Source organism: Bombus vosnesenskii, unplaced genomic scaffold (genome assembly GCF_011952255.1).
Source record: "Bombus vosnesenskii isolate JDL3184/JDL3185 unplaced genomic scaffold, Bvos_JDL3184-5_v1.1 scf7180000015251, whole genome shotgun sequence".
In the NCBI taxonomy this organism is placed as follows: domain Eukaryota; kingdom Metazoa; phylum Arthropoda; class Insecta; order Hymenoptera; family Apidae; genus Bombus; species Bombus vosnesenskii.
Window position 1 is genome coordinate 1 of NW_022883904.1, and position 22,307 is coordinate 22,307.

Here is a 22,307-nt window from a genome sequence, read left to right on the forward strand (position 1 = left end):
CTAATACAATGTTATCGAAATTGAATAAACCTCGTTACTGTATTTAAAAGGAAATTGCATTTATATTTCAAGTTTATAGAGACAACAACAACAACCAAACAAAGAATCGCAACGAAGAAATAAACGGATACAACAAACAGAACACTGGATCGAAGATAGAACAATAAACAAGATAGAACCAAGAAAACAACAGTAACGAAGAACCGGGGCGCAAACCTGTGACCGTCGGTGCAAGCGGTAAGCCTACAAAATGGTTGCCGAGCAGGAATAATCGGCTGGAGAGCCAACCTGCTGGGACCGAGCTATATGGTGGCAGGTATCGCGTGGCGCCAGCTAAGCGAGCTGCCGCCCGAAAGGGTAGGTTTAACTTGTCCAATGATCCGCAAGGAGAGGGCAAGTCGCGCGCCGACCATCTATGCGCGCCATTCCCAAGTCGAACGCGAACATCTAAATGCGAAGCCAGTATGCGTTTTTACTGCAGGTATGGCGCGGTCGACCAAAGGTCGGGCCCTCAAACGCACACATTACTTGTACAATTCGAGTGCTGCAGATACGGAAAAGCAATTTATAATTTATCGTAATTTATCGTAATGCGAATTTTGGCCCGTCGTCATAAATAGATTTTTATTTAAAACGAAATTGTTAAATATCCTTTTGTATCAATTCACATAACGTTAATAAATCAATATTAGACATATTACTCATAAATTGTACATATCTTTGTGCATATACGCATAGTTTTCGTGCATATATCAATATTTGTATATTTTATGTGTATAACTTTCATATGCTTTTCGCAAATTTTACATTCATAAACATCTGCAATCTACACGTTACGTTTTTCGTTGTATTTACAAATACGGACATTAGATATTCTATTACATTCTTTTATTATAATCTTTTGATATATTTATAGTTGTTTAATTATTAGGTCATCCCATAAGTTCGTGCCGTTTTTCGAGAGGTTATATATGTTAAGATCGTTTACATACCTTTCAGTTTCATGAAAAAATGTAATCCCCCTCTCGTTGTACAACTTCTTCCCATTTTTCTGGTAGGTTCCGTCTCGATAAAAGTTCTCTTGTTTTTTCTTTAAAATAATTTTCTATGCTATTTTTGAGAGTGTCAATATTTTCAAATTTTTTAGCTACTAAAAAGTGTTGTAATGCTCTGAACAGGTGGTAATCAGATGAGGCAATGTCTGGGGAATATGGGGGATGTGGTAAAATTTTTCAATTAAATTCAGACAATTTTTTTGTAACGCTTTTCGCGACATGCGGTTTAGCATTGTCGTGATGGAAGATAACGTTGTTCCTATTCACTAAACCTGGCCGTTTTTCAGCTAGTGCTTCCCTTAATTTTTCCAACTGAGCGCAATATTTGTCTGAATTAATGGTATCACCACTAGATAAAAGTTCAAAATAGAGTATTCCTTTATAATCCCACCATACACACAAAAGAACTTTACGTGGATGTAACCCTGGTTTTGCACAGCGTTCAGGTGGCTGATTTCGTTGGGATCAGCTACGTTTCCGTTCAGGGTTTTCGAAAAGTATCCACTTTTCATCACCAGTTACCAGGGGCGTTTAAGGAATGGTTTACGTTTATTACGTGCAATTAATGACATGCACGCTGTCGTTCGTTCAAGACGGTTCCGTTCCGTAAGTTCATGGGGCACCCAAACGTTCAACTTTGACACCATCCCCATTTTTTTTAAACACCTATGAATCGTTGTCTTAGGTATTTTCAGGACATTTGACATCTCTTGAACTGTCAAACTTGGTGATTTTTCAACAAGATCCCGAATTTTATCTCCGTCTGTCTGAGGAGGACGCCCGGAGCGTACCTCCTCTTCTAAACAGAAATTCCCAGCTCTAAAACGTTGGAACCACTTCCTACAGGTGCGAGATGAAAGCGCATTTTCTCCGTAAACAGCACATATGTTTTTCCTGGCAATTGTTTCCGAACTTTCTTTCCGAAATTCATATAACATGAGATGTCGAAAATGGATACGCATTTCACTCGTGATTTTTTACTGTTAGAAGTCATTGTGTTCACTATATTACGATCTTATGCCCACGAAGATCTACTCTAGCCTGTTCTCGATCAGCTAAGCTCAAGTGCATTGGTCCCTTATCGCCGTATGTTTAGAAATCGACACATGAAATATATACACAAAAACTTATGGGATCACCTAATATGTAAACGATTTTGAACTATTTAATTTAATAAAGACCTTAGATCGACGGATTTTAATTGCTGTCACATAATCGTTAATTCATTACTTTTCCTCCAACTGTCACGAATTTTCACAAAGTGTGTATTTCGGATCGTTAATCTCATACGGATGTAAACTTCATTTTCTTAATAATCTTGATCAATCATGTATCACATTTTCTATAAAATCTATAAGATCAGCAAGTGCTCTAATACTTGTGAATAATCATATATCTTAATTCGTGCCTTTTGTATTGATACAGAAGCTTCATGCGAGAAAGAATTTTCGATATAAATGTTCTCAATGTTGTAAATCGAGTTCTGCCAGAGCAACCGAGCTAAACGGACGTGTAAAACAGTGCTTCAGAAAAAGTGCGGCAAGTGGGGAAGAGAAAGTTACGAACGGCAACGCCCATAGCTGAATGGTGGAAACTCGTGTCTTCTACTAAGAAGACTACAAGCAAAACTAAAATGAAAAAGCACATCCCACCGATAAAAATAATTAACAAAGACGAACAATACTACATAAATAAAACAACAAACATATCAAAACCAAGCCAACCAATAAACGAAGAACAGGAATGCTCAGCTTCAAACGAAGTTGATATGGAAACAATACCAAACAATGAAGAGAATATTACCAATAACGAATTAACCCAACAGGATGAAAGCTGGAAGGTGGCAAGTTATAACAAGAAACGAAAAATATCAGGAAATTCAGATACAGAAAAGCAGCGATGGCTGCAAGAATTACCAGTAAGAAACTCCTTCAGCTCACTTACGGAAGAAATAGACGACCCAACAACCAAAAACACAACTAAATCAACGCAAACTACAAAACCACCACCAATATTTGTCGACGCCCAGATAATAGACCCGCTTATTGATCGACTAAACGATATAGTTGGGAAGGAAAACTACACAATAAAACAAACAAAATTAGAACAAGTAAAAATTCAAATAAACACCCCAGAAAATTATAGGAAAGTGATAAAGGAATTAAAAGAAAAAACGCTGTGTACCACACATACCAGCTGAAAACGGAAAGGAGCTACGAAATAGCTATAAGAGGACTACATTCAAAAACTAACACAAAAAAATTAAGTGACGAATTAGCAAAAATTGGTCACCAAACAAGAGCAATAAACAATATGACAAGATACGATACGAAGCATTTAACAACACACTGTCCTAGAAACTAAAACATTCCTGTATAATAATAATATCGACATACTACTCGTATCGGAAACACACTTCACTATAAAAAGTTACATAAAAATACCGTACTACACAATATATGATATCAAGCATCCCTCAGGAAAATCACACGGAGGGACCGCAGTAATAATAAGAAACGACATTAAACACCACTAACACAGCCAAGCTAGTAAGGAATATATACAAGCAACCACCGTTACTGTACAAACTAGCAGCAACCATTTACAGTTGTCAGCAGTATATGTACCACCGCGACACAAAATGACATCACAAACGTGGGAAGAGTACTTTCAACACTTAGTATGTATATCATAGTATGTAGATATGACAAGTATATCGCAACGGGAGACTACAATGCAAACCACACGCTATGGGGATCAAGAATTACCACACCTCGAGGTAGAATCCTGGAAAAATACATTAACAACAACCTCAATATATTATCCACAGGAAGACATACTGGCCGACAGACCTGAGCAAAATACCTGGCCTACTCGATTTTGCAGTTACAAAGGGACTAAACGCAAATAAACTAAAAATAACACCCAGCCTCGTTGCATACAGCCCAATTGCTTACAGAAACAAATTAATACTTTATAGCAATCCAAGGACACTATGCAACAGAACAACCAAATGGCAAATTTTTAAAGAAATAATCGAGAGCAAAACCAGTTGCAGCATCCCATTGGAAACACCCGAACACGTCGCACAGGCAGTAACACCATTGACAGAAACCATCCAAGAAGCATCATGGACAACCACTATACCTGAACCAACCAACAGACAAACAAAAATAATTCCATCAGACATACTTGAAAAAATTAGAGAAAAAAGAAAAGCGAAAGCAAAATGGCAAAAACATAGAACACGAGAAAACAAAAAACACCTAAACAAACTTGCAAAGGAAATAAAAAACAAAATAAAAGTGCACAACAATAACGAATTCACAAAATTCATAGAGTCACTCTCTGCTCACGAGAACTCCAACTACTCCCTATGGAAAGCCACGAAAAAAAAGAAACCAATAAAACTAGTCCCAGCAATCAGGACGGCAGACAACACATGGGCAAGAAGCAACGAAGAGCAAGCTGAAGAATTTTCCAACCACCTTTGAAACACATTTATACCACATAATATCAACAACAGCAACCCCAAATGTCATACGGACGAGGATGCGTTTACCACTAGTACCTCAACTGACAACCACTATACCATACCTAAAACAACAGCACAAGAAATTAGAAACATAATCGAGAAAACAAAAAACAATAAAGCACCACGAATCGACCTAATCAATGGTAAAATCTTGAAAAACCTTCCGCCAAAAGCGATAACACTAATGACAATAATATTCAATGCAATACTAAGAATCCAATACTTTCCTAAACTGTGGAAACTAGCACAGGACATAATGTTACCTAAACCAGGCAAAGAACCACACCAAACTGCATCTTACAGACCAATATCACTACTTCCTGTGTTTTCCAAAATACTAGAGGAAATAATATGCAACCGCATAAAACCAATAATATAGAAGGAAAAATTAATACCAGATCACCAATTTCGATTCAGAAACATACACTCCACTATAGAGCAAATGCACAGGCTCATTAAAGAAATAATACTAGCATTAGAAAACAAACAATACTGTACAGCCCTCTCTATGGACATAGATAAAGCATTTGACAAAATAAACCACGAAAGCCTACTACAAACAATCAGGAAACAATTTCCGGAGCAAATATACCAATTAATAAAATCTTACTTAAGCAGCAGAACCTTCGTAATAAAAATCAAGGACACATACTCTGAAGTTAAAGACATCAAGGCAGGGGTTCCGCGAGGAAGCGTCTTAGGATCAATACTATACACAAAACATACCAACAACTACCAATAGCAAAATACTGACACTCACGGACGACACAGCTGTACTAGTCAGGCACACTAACCCAGAAACGGCAGTCAAATTACTACAAGAACATATCACAAAAATAGAAAAGTGGCTGCAAGATAAACAAATAAAAGCAAACACCGATAAATGCAACCATATTACACTCACACTGCGAAAACAGACACCATCAAACATCCTACTGAACGGCACGCACATACCGCAAACAAAGCAAGTCAAATACCTAGCACTAGACACCTAGAAACACAACTCACATGGAAACAGCATACTAAATCAATAATAGACAAAATACAGACAACAAGGAGACAAATGCATTGGCTAACAAGTCGAAAATCCAAATTAAGCATAGAAAATAAATTAAAAATATACAAAACGATCATAAAACCAATCTGGACGTACGGAATACCACTATGGGGGGCAACGGCAATGAGCCATATAAACAAAATAGAGACAGTACAAGCTAAAATTCTTAGAACAATAGTAAACGCCCCATGGTACGTTAGAAACGAAGGCATACGGAAGGACCTGGGAATACCAATGGTCAAAGAGAAAATTAGCAGACACGCAGAAAAATACAAAGAAAGAATAGGAACACAGCCAAACTGGCTAGCTGCGGAAACGATCAACACCTCAAACATGGATAGAAGGCTGAAAGGGAAATACCCAGCAGACCTCACAAAGGACACAACCAAACAAACACGAAGATGGTATCCCACTGGGGGTAGCTACCCACATAATAATCTAACAGCTAAAAAATTCTACCAAATGTCCAAACTGGACAAATTGTGAATCTAATCTATAAAATAAAAAAAAACCTGTGATCTGAGTTTAGATCTCAGTTTAGAGTGATACATCTCCTAAAAGGATTAAGAGATTTTTTAACAAATTCCCAAAATAACAGTGAATTTTAGAACAAAGATAATGGAAATACATAAACATCTTGTTAATAACGACATTTCCGACATATATAAAGTGCATGCAGGATAAATTTGATAAATATGTACTTACTTAGAGAAAATTGATATATCTGTGTTTAATTAATGTATTTAATATTATATGTACATTATGCAAACTGTTATAAAAATCAATTGTTTTATACATATCTTTAACACGCAAAATACAATGTAAGATAAATGCTAAATTTTAATGTCAAAACAACGTAATATGGATATTATATTTTTAGAGACATTCACAATTATGCTATTAAACTGTAGTAATAATCTGTATTAATATTGATAATAATGATAATAATCAATTAATTAATACTTATAGTTTATATTAGCATTGAACTGTTATGCTTTTTTTCGTGGAGGAAGATTTCATAGGCGCCCAAATCGAGACGCTCACTTGAGGTTACATCAATTCTTTTGTCAGTCCGTGCCAATACAGTCCGTGTCCCAAAGGTGTTTGTCCTAAGTCTTACGCCATCGATGAATCTCGAGGGCTTGAACAGATTATACTCCTCGAGCCACACGTTGCCAGTTTTACTCTTTGAGAAGTCATTTACTCCATGTTCCTGACTTCTCAACTCTTGCCATTGTTTAATATGTCCGCTCTCTAGTCGCTTTCTAGCTTTTTCTACCTCTTCGGAAGTGGCAGGCCGGATCAAGCTAGATACCGCTGGATCGACTGAATTCTTATTGTTTAATGCGCTTTTTACGGTACCAAGTTTGATAATATGTTCAAGTCTCGGTAGCCCTAATCCCCCTTTTGCTTTTGGAGCATAAAAGAAACCAGTGGCTGTCCAATGCACAAGATGTAATATGACCTTTATATCCTGCCTGACTTCGCTGTCCAATAATTTTAAGACACTGTCATTTGGTAGATTTATAAGGAAATGGTAAATATATCGAGGGGAGATGTACTTCGTAATTAACTCAATTTTCTAGCATGGCTTCAGAGAGAATTTTCTAACTCTTCTGACCATGCTCAGAATTTCTAGCACTATGATGCCACAATGGATACCGTTCCAAGGCCCCATTTTGGCGCCTAAATACCTGAAGGCCTCATCTGGGTCAACCGTTGGTATGTTGACATTTTCGAGCCTAATTCGCGGTTCTTTTATGAATCATGTGTCCTTTTTGGCGACCACCTGGAACATTTGGCTCTTCTCACCAGATATGTTCATCCCCAGGCTCTTCAGATATTAATGGAGCATATTAATTCTTGTTGTGCCTCCCTCTCATCTTCACCAAGTAGAACAATGTCGTCAGCGAAAGCCAGGATCGATATTTTTCTTTCACAACTGACAATGATGCCACGGGTTTGCTCCTCAATCATTTCCAGCAGCGGTTCTAGGCATAAGTTGAATAGCAGTGGCGATAGAGGGTCACCCTGCTTAACTCCGAATGGGATATTGTGTCAAATGCGTTGGAAATATCCACAATTGTGAATATCCCCCCGTTATTTTTTTTACTATAATTTAAGGCAGCGTTCAATAGATCGATGTTTATTTTACATCCATTTTCAGATGTAAAACCTTTTTGCCTTAAATTTTACACAATACCTTTTCTCATCCTTCCGCCGCGGATGGAGAAGAAAATTCGGCCGAGAATGGGGCCTATTGTTATAGGCCTCCAATTCTCCACCTGGTTGCTTGGTTTCTTTGCTTTGAAATTGGTGTAGGCCTATTTTCCTTTCATACTGTCGGAAAATGGGAACTATACATTAATATATTACAAATTTTAGCTAGTATTGCGGGCAGGCCAGATATCATTAAATGTTCTTTTTGAAATCCATCCGCTACTTCCGCAGCCTTTTTCCTAATTTTATTAAGTTTCTCGCTCACATCCTCGGCGATTATCGGCGGAAACAATTCGTTTATTACCAGCTCAGAGGTTCTACTTCCTGGGATTGGGGGATTGGTTGGTTCTGCCCGACGTCATAAATCTTCATAGAGCGTCCTCACTTCACTCTCTTCCGGTGACTGCCTGGTTGGTTCCAGGTATGCACGATCGTTGTTAACGACAACGTCGGACAACTTTCTTAGACATTCCTTAAACAACTCCTGGCAACGTGCGTAGGAGTATTCCTTCCCTTTATTTCTATTATTATTCTTATTATTATAATATCTTCTATTTTGGGATTTTGAATTACTTTTGTTTTTGTCATTTTTAATTTTAACATTCTCTAGCGCTCCATATAGAGATGTGTAAATAAATTCATTTTAATTATTTGTTAGGACTTCTTTATTTTCCTTGTATTTTGCCCAAATATCTGTTAACCGAGCGTTAACCTCCTTCAACGACGGGGGCACCTCGGTTACTCTCTCTATTTCGTACTCTAGTTGGAGTCTCCACTGATGGGTAGGCTTCTCATTATATGTTTCCCCGCTAGTTACAGGCTAAACGCATGTCCGCGCATTGCCTGAATTAACGGGATCGCACCCTCCCTCTGTCTCCTCGGCAAACTCTTGAGGACTTGTATTCTCACTAGCTATTTTTAATATCTTTCTCTTGTGTTTTATTTGTTCAACTGTCCTGTTAGTGAGGACTTTGCTAATTTCAACATTTGACAATTTTTCACTGTTATAAATTTCATCGAGCTCTCACAAGAGCCCGTTCTCCTTCTTTTTTCATTTCTCATGGCAGTGCGCATGCCATTCGTGGGTGGATAATCCTCTCTGAGTACAGAAGCTCATGGGGCAAAATTTGCATTTGTACGCTCCTTCTTTCCTTTGACTAGTGCCACTACACTTTGGAATGTGGCATTTTGCCCCATGCAGCTTCGGGAAACTCCTTTCACAATATTGACATCTCCACTGGATGCGAGCATCCGTGTGATGTCGGCCAAGGTGCCTGTTCAGGTTTGATAGGTCAGAACCTAACACTCGTAACCTCCTAACACTGCACAAGCAAGGGCTTAGTTCTCCAGTAAACGCCAGTGAGTAAAAGTGCGCAAATACTTCCCTCCTATATACTTATGGCTAATAATAATTAATAATAACCCATCAACATGGGTAGATGTATGGAGTGTTAGAAGACCTCTTCTCTATTCACTATTAGTAAAACAATTTATCGTACAGACTCAAAAGTAGATTTCTTCCTCGTCATAAAGCCGCCGACAGCGGGCTCTCTAGAACCGCCTGCGGGCCCGAATGCACTTTATCCGTAGCTTTGCGATCTTCAGGTCCACCAGTCTAATCCCTGGCACGGAGCGCGTCATTGACGCATCACATGCCGCTTTGACGTCTCGGCGAAGGTTCTCCGCCTCCTCCTACATGTTTGTCTTCTCTGTACGGGCGTCCCAGTTCTAGGCCGCGTCACTGGCTGCTGTCTGGAGCATCTCGTTGTCTCTATCCTTGAGGCACCATCTTGGTGGCGGGCTGGAGAGTTCCATTCCCCTAATGCCGCAGGTCTGTCTCGCGGGTATTGTCTCCGGGCCGACCTCGATGAATATATACAGGTGGACTGCGAGAGTCTCAACCCCTTCGGCTACTATCCAGCCTGAGACCCGCCGGAAGGCATTGGGTATTACCCCATGTAATATCGACGACGGAACATCTTCTCCATGCCACGCATGTGCTGGTCGAGCCTCTGTTAAGTAAGAGGAGCCCGAGGCCCGCAGCCCAGTCTGATAGCATCCGGCCCCGAGCATCTGTCCTTGTGTTCCCCATTGCGAGGAGTGAGCGTTAAAGTCTCCCAGGACGAGGACCTGACGTGAAAGGTATCGTCTCACGCAATCGCTAAACACGTCCAAGAACTCCTCAAACGCGACCAGGCCACTGTTCAGGGAAACATATATGCCCACCACTACCATCCCAGCCCACTCGATTGCGGCATACCCCTTGCCCTGCTCGAGCAGGATCTCTGCGGCGGATGTGCTCGGTGCTGACATCCACGTCATAGCGGCTAAGCCGTCCAGGTCTGCGACCCAGTCAGGGGTGTCTAGTATACAATAGGGCTCGGCTACCATTGCCAGAAAAACCCTGCTCTCCCTTATCGCCTGGAAGAGCAGGTCTTCTGCCCGTTTCGATCGCTCCAAGTTGGTCTGGTGGAGCCGCATGAATTTATTTACTTTACTAAGTCCATATCCATGGCTTCCCCCTGGCCATCTGCCCCACTCGTGATTCTTTCCTCTTCTTGCGGTAGATCTCTCGCGTTGTCGCCCTGTCTCCTGCCCGTAGCAGGCTCCCGAATCCGGCTCGTCCCTTTAGTTTTCGGCGGAACGCATGCCGCCTCTCCCATTCTGTGGGTGGCGCACCAAGCGACTCACAGAGCGGACCCCCGGGCACGGTGGCAGAGCAGCTCTTGGCCTGGTAACCGATGCCTTCGCATCTGTACCATAGCTGCCCCCGGTCTACCGTAGATCTGCAGGTCACTCTCACGTATCCCAGTTCTAAGCATCTGTAGCTTCTATTAGTTTCTTCGGGGAGACTTCGACCCTCTTCCCGCTTGACTTAATTTGCCCGCTGTTACTGTCGGGCATCTTATCCAGGCTGACCCAACCTCTGGAAGTCTTCATGTCTCCTACTCAAACTTCCAGTGCCTTGCATCCTCCGGCCCTCTCCAGGGTGTCCCGAAGTTCTTCTTTGCCGACCGAGATGTCGATCTTAGTTACCCTCAGCTCCACCGTTGGGGCCGCAACTTTCACCGTGGTCAGATCCAGGACCTGTGTCAACCATGCTGTAAGCGCGGGTGCCTTCTTCCTCTCTTTGTCTACGGGAACTTCTAGAATGATAATCTCAGTCATCGCCATTTTGATTTTAACTCGTTCAATGCCGAATTCGGCTTTCTGTCTAGCCGTCGCTAGCACTTTAGCTTATGATGTTTTCCTCCCCTCGTTCAGCGTTAGGGTCACCGCAGATGACCGCGGAGGGAGTGGGAGCACCATCTTCCTGGTCTCCTGCACCGGCCCTCCTGTTGGAGTTCGTTGTGAGGTCCTATTTTTTTTTAATAGCGAGGAGGGGGAAACGCTTTTACGCATACCCAAAGACCCGCGTCTCCGGGTTATGTAGGACTCGGCAGATGACATCGCCATACCCACTGAAAACCCCTCCTCATTTTTCCTCTGCTACGGTACTCGAGGCACCAACCGGGTACAGTCATTCGACATTACTTCAGGTTGGCCTCTACACCACGTACCCGATCCTTTATCCTCTCTCCTCGACTCCGGTCATTCTTCTCCTCCTTCCTTCCCGTCTTCTCCTGACCTCCACCGCCCTTTCCTTAGAAAGCCAGCATTTCATCGCCTTTGTACAAAAGTCATGAAACCTGTTTCACAACCGCTCCTCTGCTGCCATCTCCTCAACGACTCGGTTCTCCAATTGAAAATCTTCACCGATCTCGACCTCCAACTTCGTTCTCTCCTCCGTCCATCTAAGGCACCAAAATAGCACATGCTCGGCGTCATCCATCACCGCACCACAATCCCAACAGCTGGTGTGAGACTCTTTGCCGATCTTATGACGGTAACAGTTAAAGATACCATGTCCCGTAAGGATCTGCATCATATGGTAGTTGATCTTCCTCTTTCTTTTGTAGAAGATCAGCGGATCTTCTACCAGTCTCGTAGTTCAATTTTGGGGGTTGTGGAACGCCCACTCCAATCTCCACCTGTCCTCTGCCTCCGTCTCCAAATCCTTCATTTCTTCTTGCCCAACATGTGCCATTTCTTCAGGGCTCTCGTTGATCCGCCTCTTCACTCCATACTGCTTCCACCGCAACCATGCCTTGATGTAAATTGTCATGCTACCGGTAAGCACACACAGAGCCCCATGTGACACCGTACGGTAGGCGGTAGACGTACAGATCAACGCTGCCCTTTGCACGCTTCTCATGATCGACCTATTTGTTTCTCTTCCCAGAGAGGAGGCCCATATCGGTGCGCGATTTAGTACCACAGACTTCCAGACCCCATAATACAGTCTCCTGACTAAATCGTTGGCCCCACCGATGTTTGAAAGTAGGCTCCGTATGGCGCCCAAGAACCGTTTCGCTTAATCACAAACTGCTTTGAGGTGGGAGGAGAATCTCCTAGCACTATCCAACACTACCCCTCGGTACTTCACAACACGGCTAGTGGAAATCTCCCCCCCCCCCCTATCCCCCACGTCAACATTAAAAATCTTCGGAATCCTCTTCCTTGTTAAGAGTATAACCTCCGTCTTCTCCCGGTCCAGCGCCTCCAGCACCCTGTCATACACTAGATTCCACAGTAACGGTCCTAAGACCGACCCCTGCGGGACCCCTGCGTAGACGTTCCTCCTTACGACATCGTCCCGGCAGTGTACCAATATTCTCCTTTCAGCCAGATAGTCCGCTAACAACTCCTGTAACCGTCCCGGTAGCCGTCTCCTTCGGATCTCCTCCATTATCCTCTCCCTCCTTAGAGCGTTGAAGGTGTTCTTCACATCAAGGGCGACCAGAACACACACCAGGCCCTTCCTTCTACACTCTTCAGCAACTGCGACGATCCTATCCAGGGCTTCAAGAGTCCCCCTGTTTCTCCAGAAGCCATACTGATCCCTATGGAATGGATCGTGACCATGCTTCTCTCTATGAGCATTGTCAGCGGCTGTATTTCGCATTAAAGTCACCGGCAACCATAATCGCCGGTGCTCCTTTCCTCCCTTCCTTTATGACCCCTTCCAGTTCCTTCAAATAATCATTGAACTGGTTCCTGCCCGTATTGGGGGAACAATACCCACTGATGCAAAGCACATCACCAACCCTGACCCCCACAATCCCTACATTTCTTATCAGCGCCTCGCTCGTCGCATGTTTTCCATTAAATAGGGTGACCCATACCGATGCATCCCCACCCTCGTCATTAAATAAATAAGGCAACTGCCTATAGGGCTCGGAGATGACCACTATGTCCACCCTGCTTTCACATACGCACTGCATCATCAGGTCTTGTGCAAGCCTGCACCTGTTCAGGTATATTTGTAAGACACTAATTGGGCACCCGTCTATTCCTACCACCTAAGCGCACCATAGGGCACGCCAACGAACCCGTTACATGCCTTGCATTTATACCACCGTGTTTCGGACACATGGCGCGTCTCGGTTCTCTATCGCAATCTTTCATACTATGCTCAGCGCTGCCGCACCTCCTACACAACTTTCTGCCAGGACATGCAACAGTACACCTTGCCGCCACGTGTCCCAACATGTGGCACCTGTAACAGCGCCGAACATTAGCTAACTGCCTAGCGGAGGCTATCGTTAGCCCAGTTCTCAATCTCCTTTCTCTCTCGTCACTAGGAACTCCACTCACCGGGAGGACAACTACCGCCTCTTGCGTGTCCCATGGTGCCGCCTTTATAGATTTAATTTCCACCTTCCCACTCTCCTCGATTCCCTAGTGTGGCCTGATTTCTTCCACCAACTCTTCCCTGCTGGTGAGGGGGTCGATGTTTCTTGTTTGTAGAGTCGCCCTGTTCACCAGAGCGGCCACCTCCATACTATCACTCAAGGCAGCTCTCAATTTGGCCGCCGCCTCGCTGACCACCACCGTCCTGTCGAATTCAATCAGGATATGGCCCGCTCTCGTCCTACGGACCGCCGTGTCTCCCTCCAATGAACTCCTCACCGCCATTATCCTCTTATACACCTGAAGCCATTTACAACCATCCTCCACCTTAATTAGTATGGTTTCCTTCCTCCTCCGGTTTCTTGGTACGCCTCTCTCTTCAGTACCAACTCGCCGGTTGCTTGCCGGGCGCACCATCGGTGTAGCTTGCTCTAAGCGAGCTCTCCTCTCCCTCCTCCTTTTTCTACCCTCACCCAACCTTCGGAGTCCTCGCTGTAGTCACCCTTTATCACTCCATTCTCCGTCCCACACGCCTCAGCGTATGTGCCCTCTCCTCTTCGGGGTCTCTTATACTCCTCAGCTCTGATACCTTCAGCCGGCGATAATACCTTTCTTTTTGAATATCCACCCTTGGCTATCGTCACTTCCCTCTCCAACTCTGCCCTGTCTGCCCTTTTCACAACCTCGGCAGGCTCTCTCCTTCTCCTTCTTCTTCTCTCCTTGTGTTCCCCACACTGCTCCAAGATAGATAGGATACCTTCCATCATGTTGCCTATCGCCCTTATCCCTTCATCCTTCTCTTTGTCCAACTTACAACAGGCTCTTCAACACCATGTTGAACATTTTAACCATCCCTACCATGGCTTGTGTGAGCCCCTTCAACTCAGCCCTGGAGATCAGAAGATCCTCGTCGTCAGCATCGCTAATCTGCGTATCGTCTCGCGCACTATCCTCGGCTTCGCTAGCCATAGCCGATCTCGTGGATTTCGCGCTGATGTTCCTCTCGACCACCCTCCTGGTCAACATTCTAGCGTAGGCCAGTCCTTTCCCTGCTACGGGCGTACTGTGGTCGCTCCCTCTAGTCCCAAAGCACCCCTCCGATTCCTCAATCACTCCAACTTCCGTCCTTTCACTAATCACGGCTCCCCTGAAGCCTCTTACTCGGTTTAAAGGGGCAGAAATCCTCACTTTTCTCCCCCATCCTTCCTCGGAATAACCGAGATTATCACATTCTCATTCGGTTCCACGTCAGACATCATCCTCGGCTTCTCTCCTCCCGCTATCGTCTTCTTTAGTTTGCCCTTCTCCTTTTCCTTTTCCTTTTCCCCAGTAGCTATTACCGCACAAGGGGGTGCCTGGTGTTCCCCCCCCCCCACCGTTCTTCCAGTAACGTGATGACCGTCGGGTCGAGCCTGGTAAGCCACTCGTGTTCCCGACGGGGCCTGGGGATTCCGAAACCCCCTGCGCCGTACGTTTTTTTACCTTAGACCGTCTGTCCATATTGTATGTAATAAGCAAGTCCATGAACATCGCCAGGTCGTCAACAAATAAGCCAAACAATGATTATCTTTTCAGTAATTGTGCTATCTAATTTTCCCCTGTCAAACGCTTGCATACTGCTAAAGACCCGATGATGCGCGCCAAGAACGCCACAATATAGATAAATAACAACAATATATAATAAATAATGAACAATAAGTAATAAATACCATAAATCAAATAAATAATAAATAATAAGTAATAAATAAATAAAAATAAATAAATAATTTAAATAATAAATAATAAATAAAACGAATAAAACAATTACTAGTTAATCAATATAAAGTTATAAATAAAGAAGTAAAATAAACTAAAAGAATAAATAAAATAACAAAATATTATAATATTATAGTGGTGCTTATATTCAACCGTTACATACTCCAAACCTACTAATCACCACGTAACTCCTACAGCCCCCTCATTATTCGGCACCCCATTAGTTATTTATTTATTCCAAAGAACCTTGTTCGGCTCGTGTCACAATAAATAAATGGCCAAATAAATATTATAAGTATAAGAACCCTGGCCGGCCCGACTTTATTCCTTAAAAATAGGGACTTACATCGAGTCACACGACATGCTCACGTTATTGTTTATTTATTTGCAGTTATCCACTATCCCGTATGTATATAAGCGACTAATTACCGTGACGCGTGGATCTGCCATTATAGTCGATGGGGTCTTGTCTAGATGTTTATTTGACTTTATCCGAGGTCGCTAATAACGGATAAATTCAAATTAACGATTACTAACCGTACTTTTTGTTTCTTGCACACTTCCTATTACATCCTCCACTTACTTATTCTTGTTCAGTGAGGATATTATCACCCCATTACGCACAAACGTCTTGTTGCTCACCTACTCAATCATCATACATGCCAACTCTATTTCCATTTCCACACACTCACTCTCCCCCGCATCACCCAACACTATTTCACTCCCATGCATTCTCCTGCCACCTCAGTCCACTCATACCTCTCATTTCATTTCACTACTTTCTTACAATTATTATTACACTACACTTCCCGCCTCATTGACCCATTACACCCTATAACAATCACACCCATCTCAAACGCTCCTACGTCCTCGTACATACACTCGGCTAGCGGGAGCAACCCGTCAACACATCTGCTCTCCATCGCGTCCTAAACCGAAGACTTCGTTGTGAGGTCCTAAGCGCCTTGGCAGCAACTGGTCTCTTCGCATCCTTCTTTCTCTTGTGCTCGACTTCAAGGGCGATTGGTGGCATTGCCCGCAACCGTGGTTGCCTTTCTCTGCCTTGTTTTCAGACTATGACGCCATTCCTGTAGGCGTTCTTCCAGGATCCTCATTAGTGAAGGCCCGAGCTCTTTGAATTTCCTCTTGAAACAGGGGAACGACTATTTCGTTTAGGATAACAGAGGTGGTTTAATGAATGTAACACTGTATTAACAGGTTAACATAGAACAATATATTTTACAATAATCTGATGAAGATGTTACAGAAATTGGACTCGACTTTGATCTCTAGATAAATTCGTTTGCTATTGGTCTGATATGTTCGGTGTGTCACGTTTGACTCGTCAGAAGGAACTGCCCGCCCTTCGATTATTTTGGTCTTTTCTGGAAGGCGACCCCCACTACGTTCGGATCGCGCCATATTCTTTTACGCGAGGTAAAGTAACGGCCACGAGTCGACGTTTCTGGAGGTTGGCTTGCTTAGTGAAACATGCGCTTGCCACTACAATGTTTGTTTGCCGGGCAGCCGCGACGATCCGTCTGCGACGTTGTAGGACCGCGAGCGACGGTTAGAAAACACAGCCTGTGGCAAGCCTCGTGGCGTAACAGTAGGAGAGGGCAAGGAATGGCTTCAGGTGTATAAAGATCTCATTGTGGCGAAGGATGTTCTTGAGGAAAGCTCGGGCATTCGTAGAACAAGAGCTGGGGACATCTTGATAGAAATGAGGGCTGGCAGCGAGGTGAAAGTGGCTGCCAATAAGATAAACGAACTTATTGGCGACAAGGTGCGAGCAACGCCTTTACAAGACAAGGTACATGAGCGAGTACCGTGCATTCTCCTAACGGACACACCCGGCCTTTCCTGATTGCTCTTTCCGCAAGACCTCGATCTCCTTCTCTAGTACCTCCACCCGCATCTTCGCCATCCTGGCAGCTCCAGTGCCGTAGGCGGGTCCCGTTAGAGTTATTAATCTGGAGCAATGAATCTAAACAGAATTTAAAGAGCTACGTGAGGCAAGCTATAGAAAAACATGGATTTAACAGAATTAAGCAGAATTCGCTATTAAAGCAACAAGTGCAAGAAATATCAGCCATGCTACAACTTATCAGCAGCGCACTAATGCAAAAATAAATCAATGGATATATTAAAGATAAGAGCATGGGACGCTAATGGGCTACAAAAGAGAATACATGAAATAAAAACATTTTGTATAATACATTATACAACAAATAGAGTTACATAAAAATATCACACTATACTGTATGCTCATCAGGAAGAGCACATGGAGGTTTAGCAATAATAATTAAGAATAACATAAAACACTACCTCCATAGCCAAATTAATCAGGGTCACGTATAAGTTACAACCGTCTCAGTACAAACAAATACAAATTCTTTCCAAATTTGAACATTGTACGCAACATTAAAATATAAAATAACACTAGAATACTGGAAGTACACTCTCAGAGTAATATTAGGAGTAACCTTAAGGTCAGCTGACGAGCTAACTCACATCAACAGAACTCAATAAAACACTGGATGTGCTTGACTTTGCAGTCACAAATGATACAGATCTAAACAAACTAAGAATATCAGGAAACCTAAGACTCGTCTCTGATCATACTCCAATAATAATTGAATATAACGCAAACGAGTCTTTTGCAGTAAGTCAACATCACTCTGCAATAAAACAATTATTTAGGCAATGTACTAGTAATAACAAGACACCAGATGAAGTTGAGTAAGCATTTAACAGAACTCACACAAGTAGTGGAAGCAACCACGAATTGCAAATCAACAACCAGACAAAACAAATTAATACCGAATGAAATTCTGGAAAAAATTAAATGTGAGAAGGAAGCAAAAGCGATTTGGCAGAAACACGAAATATCAGCAAATAAAAAAGTCCTGAGCAAAATAACAAAAACGTCAAAAAGGCTATAAAGGATAACAATGATATGGAATTCTCGAAATATCTAGACTCACTTTCACCCCACGAGGACACCAATTACTCACTGTGGGAAACTACGAAACGGGCTTTCGAGAAGAACTCAAATAACGAGAAAAGCCCAATAAAACTGATTCCAGCAATTAAAAACCCGAATGCGATATGGGCAAGGGAGACCGAAGCATGTAGACCATTTGTACAAAACATTATTTTCATGCGAAAACAACAAACATATCGAATGAAAGCAGCCAAACAAACACGGATAATGCTGTTGCAGCTAATGGTAGCTATTCTGTATCATACCAACCACAAATTTTTTTAATTTTTGTAGATATTGTTAGACCTTTTTAATTTTCACTTTTTTAAACTCTTTTATTTTTAATTCGTTTTATTTGTTCTTTAATGTCCATGCGAATGTAGCAATTATTGTTGAGCGAGTTGTATTGTGTGTATTGTGTGCAGTGCATGTTATTGCGTGTGTAATGCACTTACTGCGTATTGTGTATATTGTGGTCGTAGTGTACATCATCATCTTTTCGTAGTCTATTGTACAATGTCATACTTTTGACACACTTGCCGATATGCACTTGCGTTACGTGAAAAATCTCCGAATAGAATAGGGTACAAAGAACAAGTATATTACGTAGAATCAACCAAAATTTATTAGATGCAAGTACATTAAAATCTGTGAAGTCCGACTATTCAACAAGATGATTCAGACTTTGGGTATAGAACATCGCAGCGTGTTTAGCTAAAACATGGATTATGCTGCAGAAGAAGATACCAACAACCATATGGATAGCATTGAAGATGAAGCGATGAGATCCGAAAAGAAAGAGTTATGGGAAACAGCTATGAATGATGAAATGAAATCGCACCATGAAAATAAGACGTGGATACTTGTAGAAAAACTTAAAGATCAGAAGGTACTTAGCAATAGGTGGGTTTTAACGATAAAGCTAAATCCGGACAACTAGGAACGATACAAAGCGCGACTTGTAATAAAAGGGTGTTCACAGAAAGAAGGCATAGATTATAAGGAAACATACAGTCCCGTTGCTCGGTTTGACACAATTAGATTAATGCTCAGTATTGCAGCCAAAAATAATTTACACCTCGGACAGTTCGACATTAAAACCGCATTCTTATATGGAAGTCTGAAAGAAGATATTTATATGAAACAACCTAAAGGTTATGATGATGGTACAAATCGGGTTTGTAAATTGCTAAAAAGCCTATATGGCTTAAAGCAGTCTCCAAGATGTTGGACGGAAAGTTTCACAAAATTTATCTCGAACTTAAAATTTTATCAGAGTAACGCAGATCCTTGTTCTTATATTTATACAAAAGACGACAAATTAATGTTGATGACCATATACGTAGACGATGGACTGGTAGCAGCTTCAGACGAATCTTTAATTGATAAATTCTTCGATGATTTAAATAAAGAATTCAAAATTACGAGTTCGAAAGAAGTAAAGAGTTTTCTTGGACTTGAAATTAATAGATTAGAAGATGGTTCAATATTCATTCATCAGAGTAGGTATATCGAAAACATATTGGAAAAATTTAATATGAATGCGGCAAACAGTGTTTCTACCTATCGAGACTAATTGGAACGAAAGTAACATAGGCGATAATGATTGTAACGCACCATACAGAGAAGCCGTAGGGAACTTAATGTTTTTACAAACCGTAAGTAGGCCAGATATTAGTGTTGCAATAAATATAGCGGCGAGACACTTAGAGAATCCAAACCAGTATCAATGGAAATTAGTCAAACGAATTTTGCGCTACATAAAAGGGACCGCAGACATGGGACTCTTATATACAAAAGCAGGCAGTCTCGAAACCTTTAGCGACGCTGACTATGCAGGCGACAAAGAAACAAGAAAATCGACATCAGGCGTTGTATGTAAGTATGCGAATGCGGCCATCACATGGCAATGTAAGCGACAACAATGTATAGCTCTATCTACGACCGAAGCTGAATATGTTAGTGCAGCCTCAGGAGCGAAAGAAATTATCTGGCTAAAGAAAATATTTCTTGAATGTAAATTAGAGATCCTTAAGTATATGCTATGTGTAGACAATACTAGTGCCGTGAAATTAATTAAGAATCCAGAATTCCATCAAAGAAGTAAGCATATTGACGTAAGATATCATTTCTTGCGAGATTTATACAATAGAGGCGAAATTGATATAACGTATGTAACAAACGAAGAGCAATTGGCAGATATATGTACAAAGGCGTTGCCAAAACCGAGATTTGAATATTTAAGGAAAAAGTTAGGTTTGAAAAGTAAAAAAGATATTAAGAGGTAATTGTTTGTAAACATGTAGAGTTTTTAGGGAGGGTGACGAAGTGATTATTACTTCTCAAAAAAAAGAGGAAAAACTCTACATGATCTGTTTAGTCTTCTAGTTTTTTTTTTGTGTGTAATAAATTAATTTGTATGGAAAAGAGAAAGGCGGCTGGCAAATGTACTTGAGAAGGCATTGACAAATTAATTTTCAGATATTTACCGCAAGAGTTAGAAAATATTAAGAGATAATTTGTAAATTTGAGATAATTGTTTGTAGGGATGTAGAGTTTTAGGGAGGGTGTTGAAGTTCACTTCTAAGAAAACTCTACGGCTGGTCTTTTTTAGTTTTCTCAAGCACTGAAGCCATCGACAGCGTGTAGACAAAAGACTGCGACGAAGTCAGGCCATAACCAGTAGACAGGCGACGTTGGCTTCGGGGTTTTTCAGTTATTAGGTAACACAGCTAGCGTGCGGATCTGGACCAGCTCAAATTGTATTTTTACTTATTACACTTCTATTTAAATATATTTTCTACCTTACAATTTATCCACGTGTTTTCTCTGTCTACACACCGAATAACCTCAACAGCACGTGTGTTGTAAAATTTGTAGGTAATACCTTTAGCATGATGGTTATGTCAATTAAGAAATGTACTAAAAATACATATATATATATGAAGTAAAGGCTTTCGCATAGTCTATCACAGTGTCATTCAGCAGGTCCTTAACTGGGCAGGAGTACCTGTCAATGTCTATGGGGAGACCCGTGGGATATAGGGTCATGAACCATAAACATGCATGTTACTTATTGTTCATTATTCGCTGCTTGGAATATAATTCTCCTCATTAGACGAGTGATTATTACTACATATATCAAGGCAAACATTTATACATATACATTTATGCACGGGAAATTCTAATACATTGCCTGTAAGGACAGTAACCGAATGGCACTCAGTCATTCTATTAAATGACAAAAATTTTTTTTACTCTGTGTTTAGGCTATGGTAATACACAGAAAGTCGAGTTGAGTTCTCTTTTAGAATCAGAAGGTTTGCAAAGTCAAATAGCACAACAAAAGAAAGCTTTGGAAGAGAAATTCAATGAAGAGAACGATGAGACTTGTGAGACTAATTTTTCTACAAATGTAAATTCGGAAAAATATAATGTAGAAAAAATGGATTGTGACTCTGAAGAAGCAAATGCGTATAAACATCACTTCATACCGGGACCATCTTTCAATTCGATGACCGATATAATGCCACCTGCACCTCCTTTACCACCACAATTAATGGCCAAGTAAGTACAATTTAAAAATTCTAATGGAATGCTGAATACTTCTAATATTAATAAGCAATTTGGAATAAGTTTAACATTTTATTTGGAAAAAAAATACGAAATTTTAATAAAATGTACTAGATTACCAGATAATGATACAGACGCACTTTCAAGTATGTTGATGTCATGGTATATTAGTGGTTACATGATATATTACACAGGTAATTATTTCATATAAGTATTTTATTGTATATTAAATTTTCAATGGACTATGTTATTTCTTTTGTAGGTTATTATCATGGTTTGAAACAAGCAAGAAACAATCAAGAGAACAGGAAGAACTGTTGATTATATCAACTTTTTCAATAACAATATAACAATAATATAAGATGTAATAAAATATAAAACTCATTGTATTTA

At 41.4% G+C, this 22,307-nt stretch overlaps 2 protein-coding genes across 2 annotated transcripts; both read right to left on the minus strand.

Moving 5' to 3' along the window:
* Positions 1-1,095: 1,095 nt before the first annotated feature.
* On the minus strand, positions 1,096-2,049 carry LOC117241084 (histone-lysine N-methyltransferase SETMAR-like). The gene is made up of 3 exons (XM_033507070.1): positions 2,037-2,049; positions 1,655-1,971; positions 1,096-1,266 (listed from the first exon to the last, which is right to left on the minus strand). Exons 1-3 carry the CDS (start codon positions 2,047-2,049, stop codon positions 1,243-1,245), a joined length of 354 nt encoding a protein of 117 aa, XP_033362961.1. The 3' UTR covers positions 1,096-1,242.
* A 7,546-nt stretch (positions 2,050-9,595) lies between these two features.
* LOC117241081 lies at positions 9,596-11,041 on the minus strand. The gene is made up of 2 exons (XM_033507063.1): positions 10,823-11,041; positions 9,596-10,333 (listed from the first exon to the last, which is right to left on the minus strand). The coding sequence occupies exons 1-2, from the start codon at positions 11,039-11,041 to the stop codon at positions 9,596-9,598; spliced, it is 957 nt and encodes a 318-aa protein (XP_033362954.1).
* Between the last annotated feature and the right edge of the window lie 11,266 nt (positions 11,042-22,307).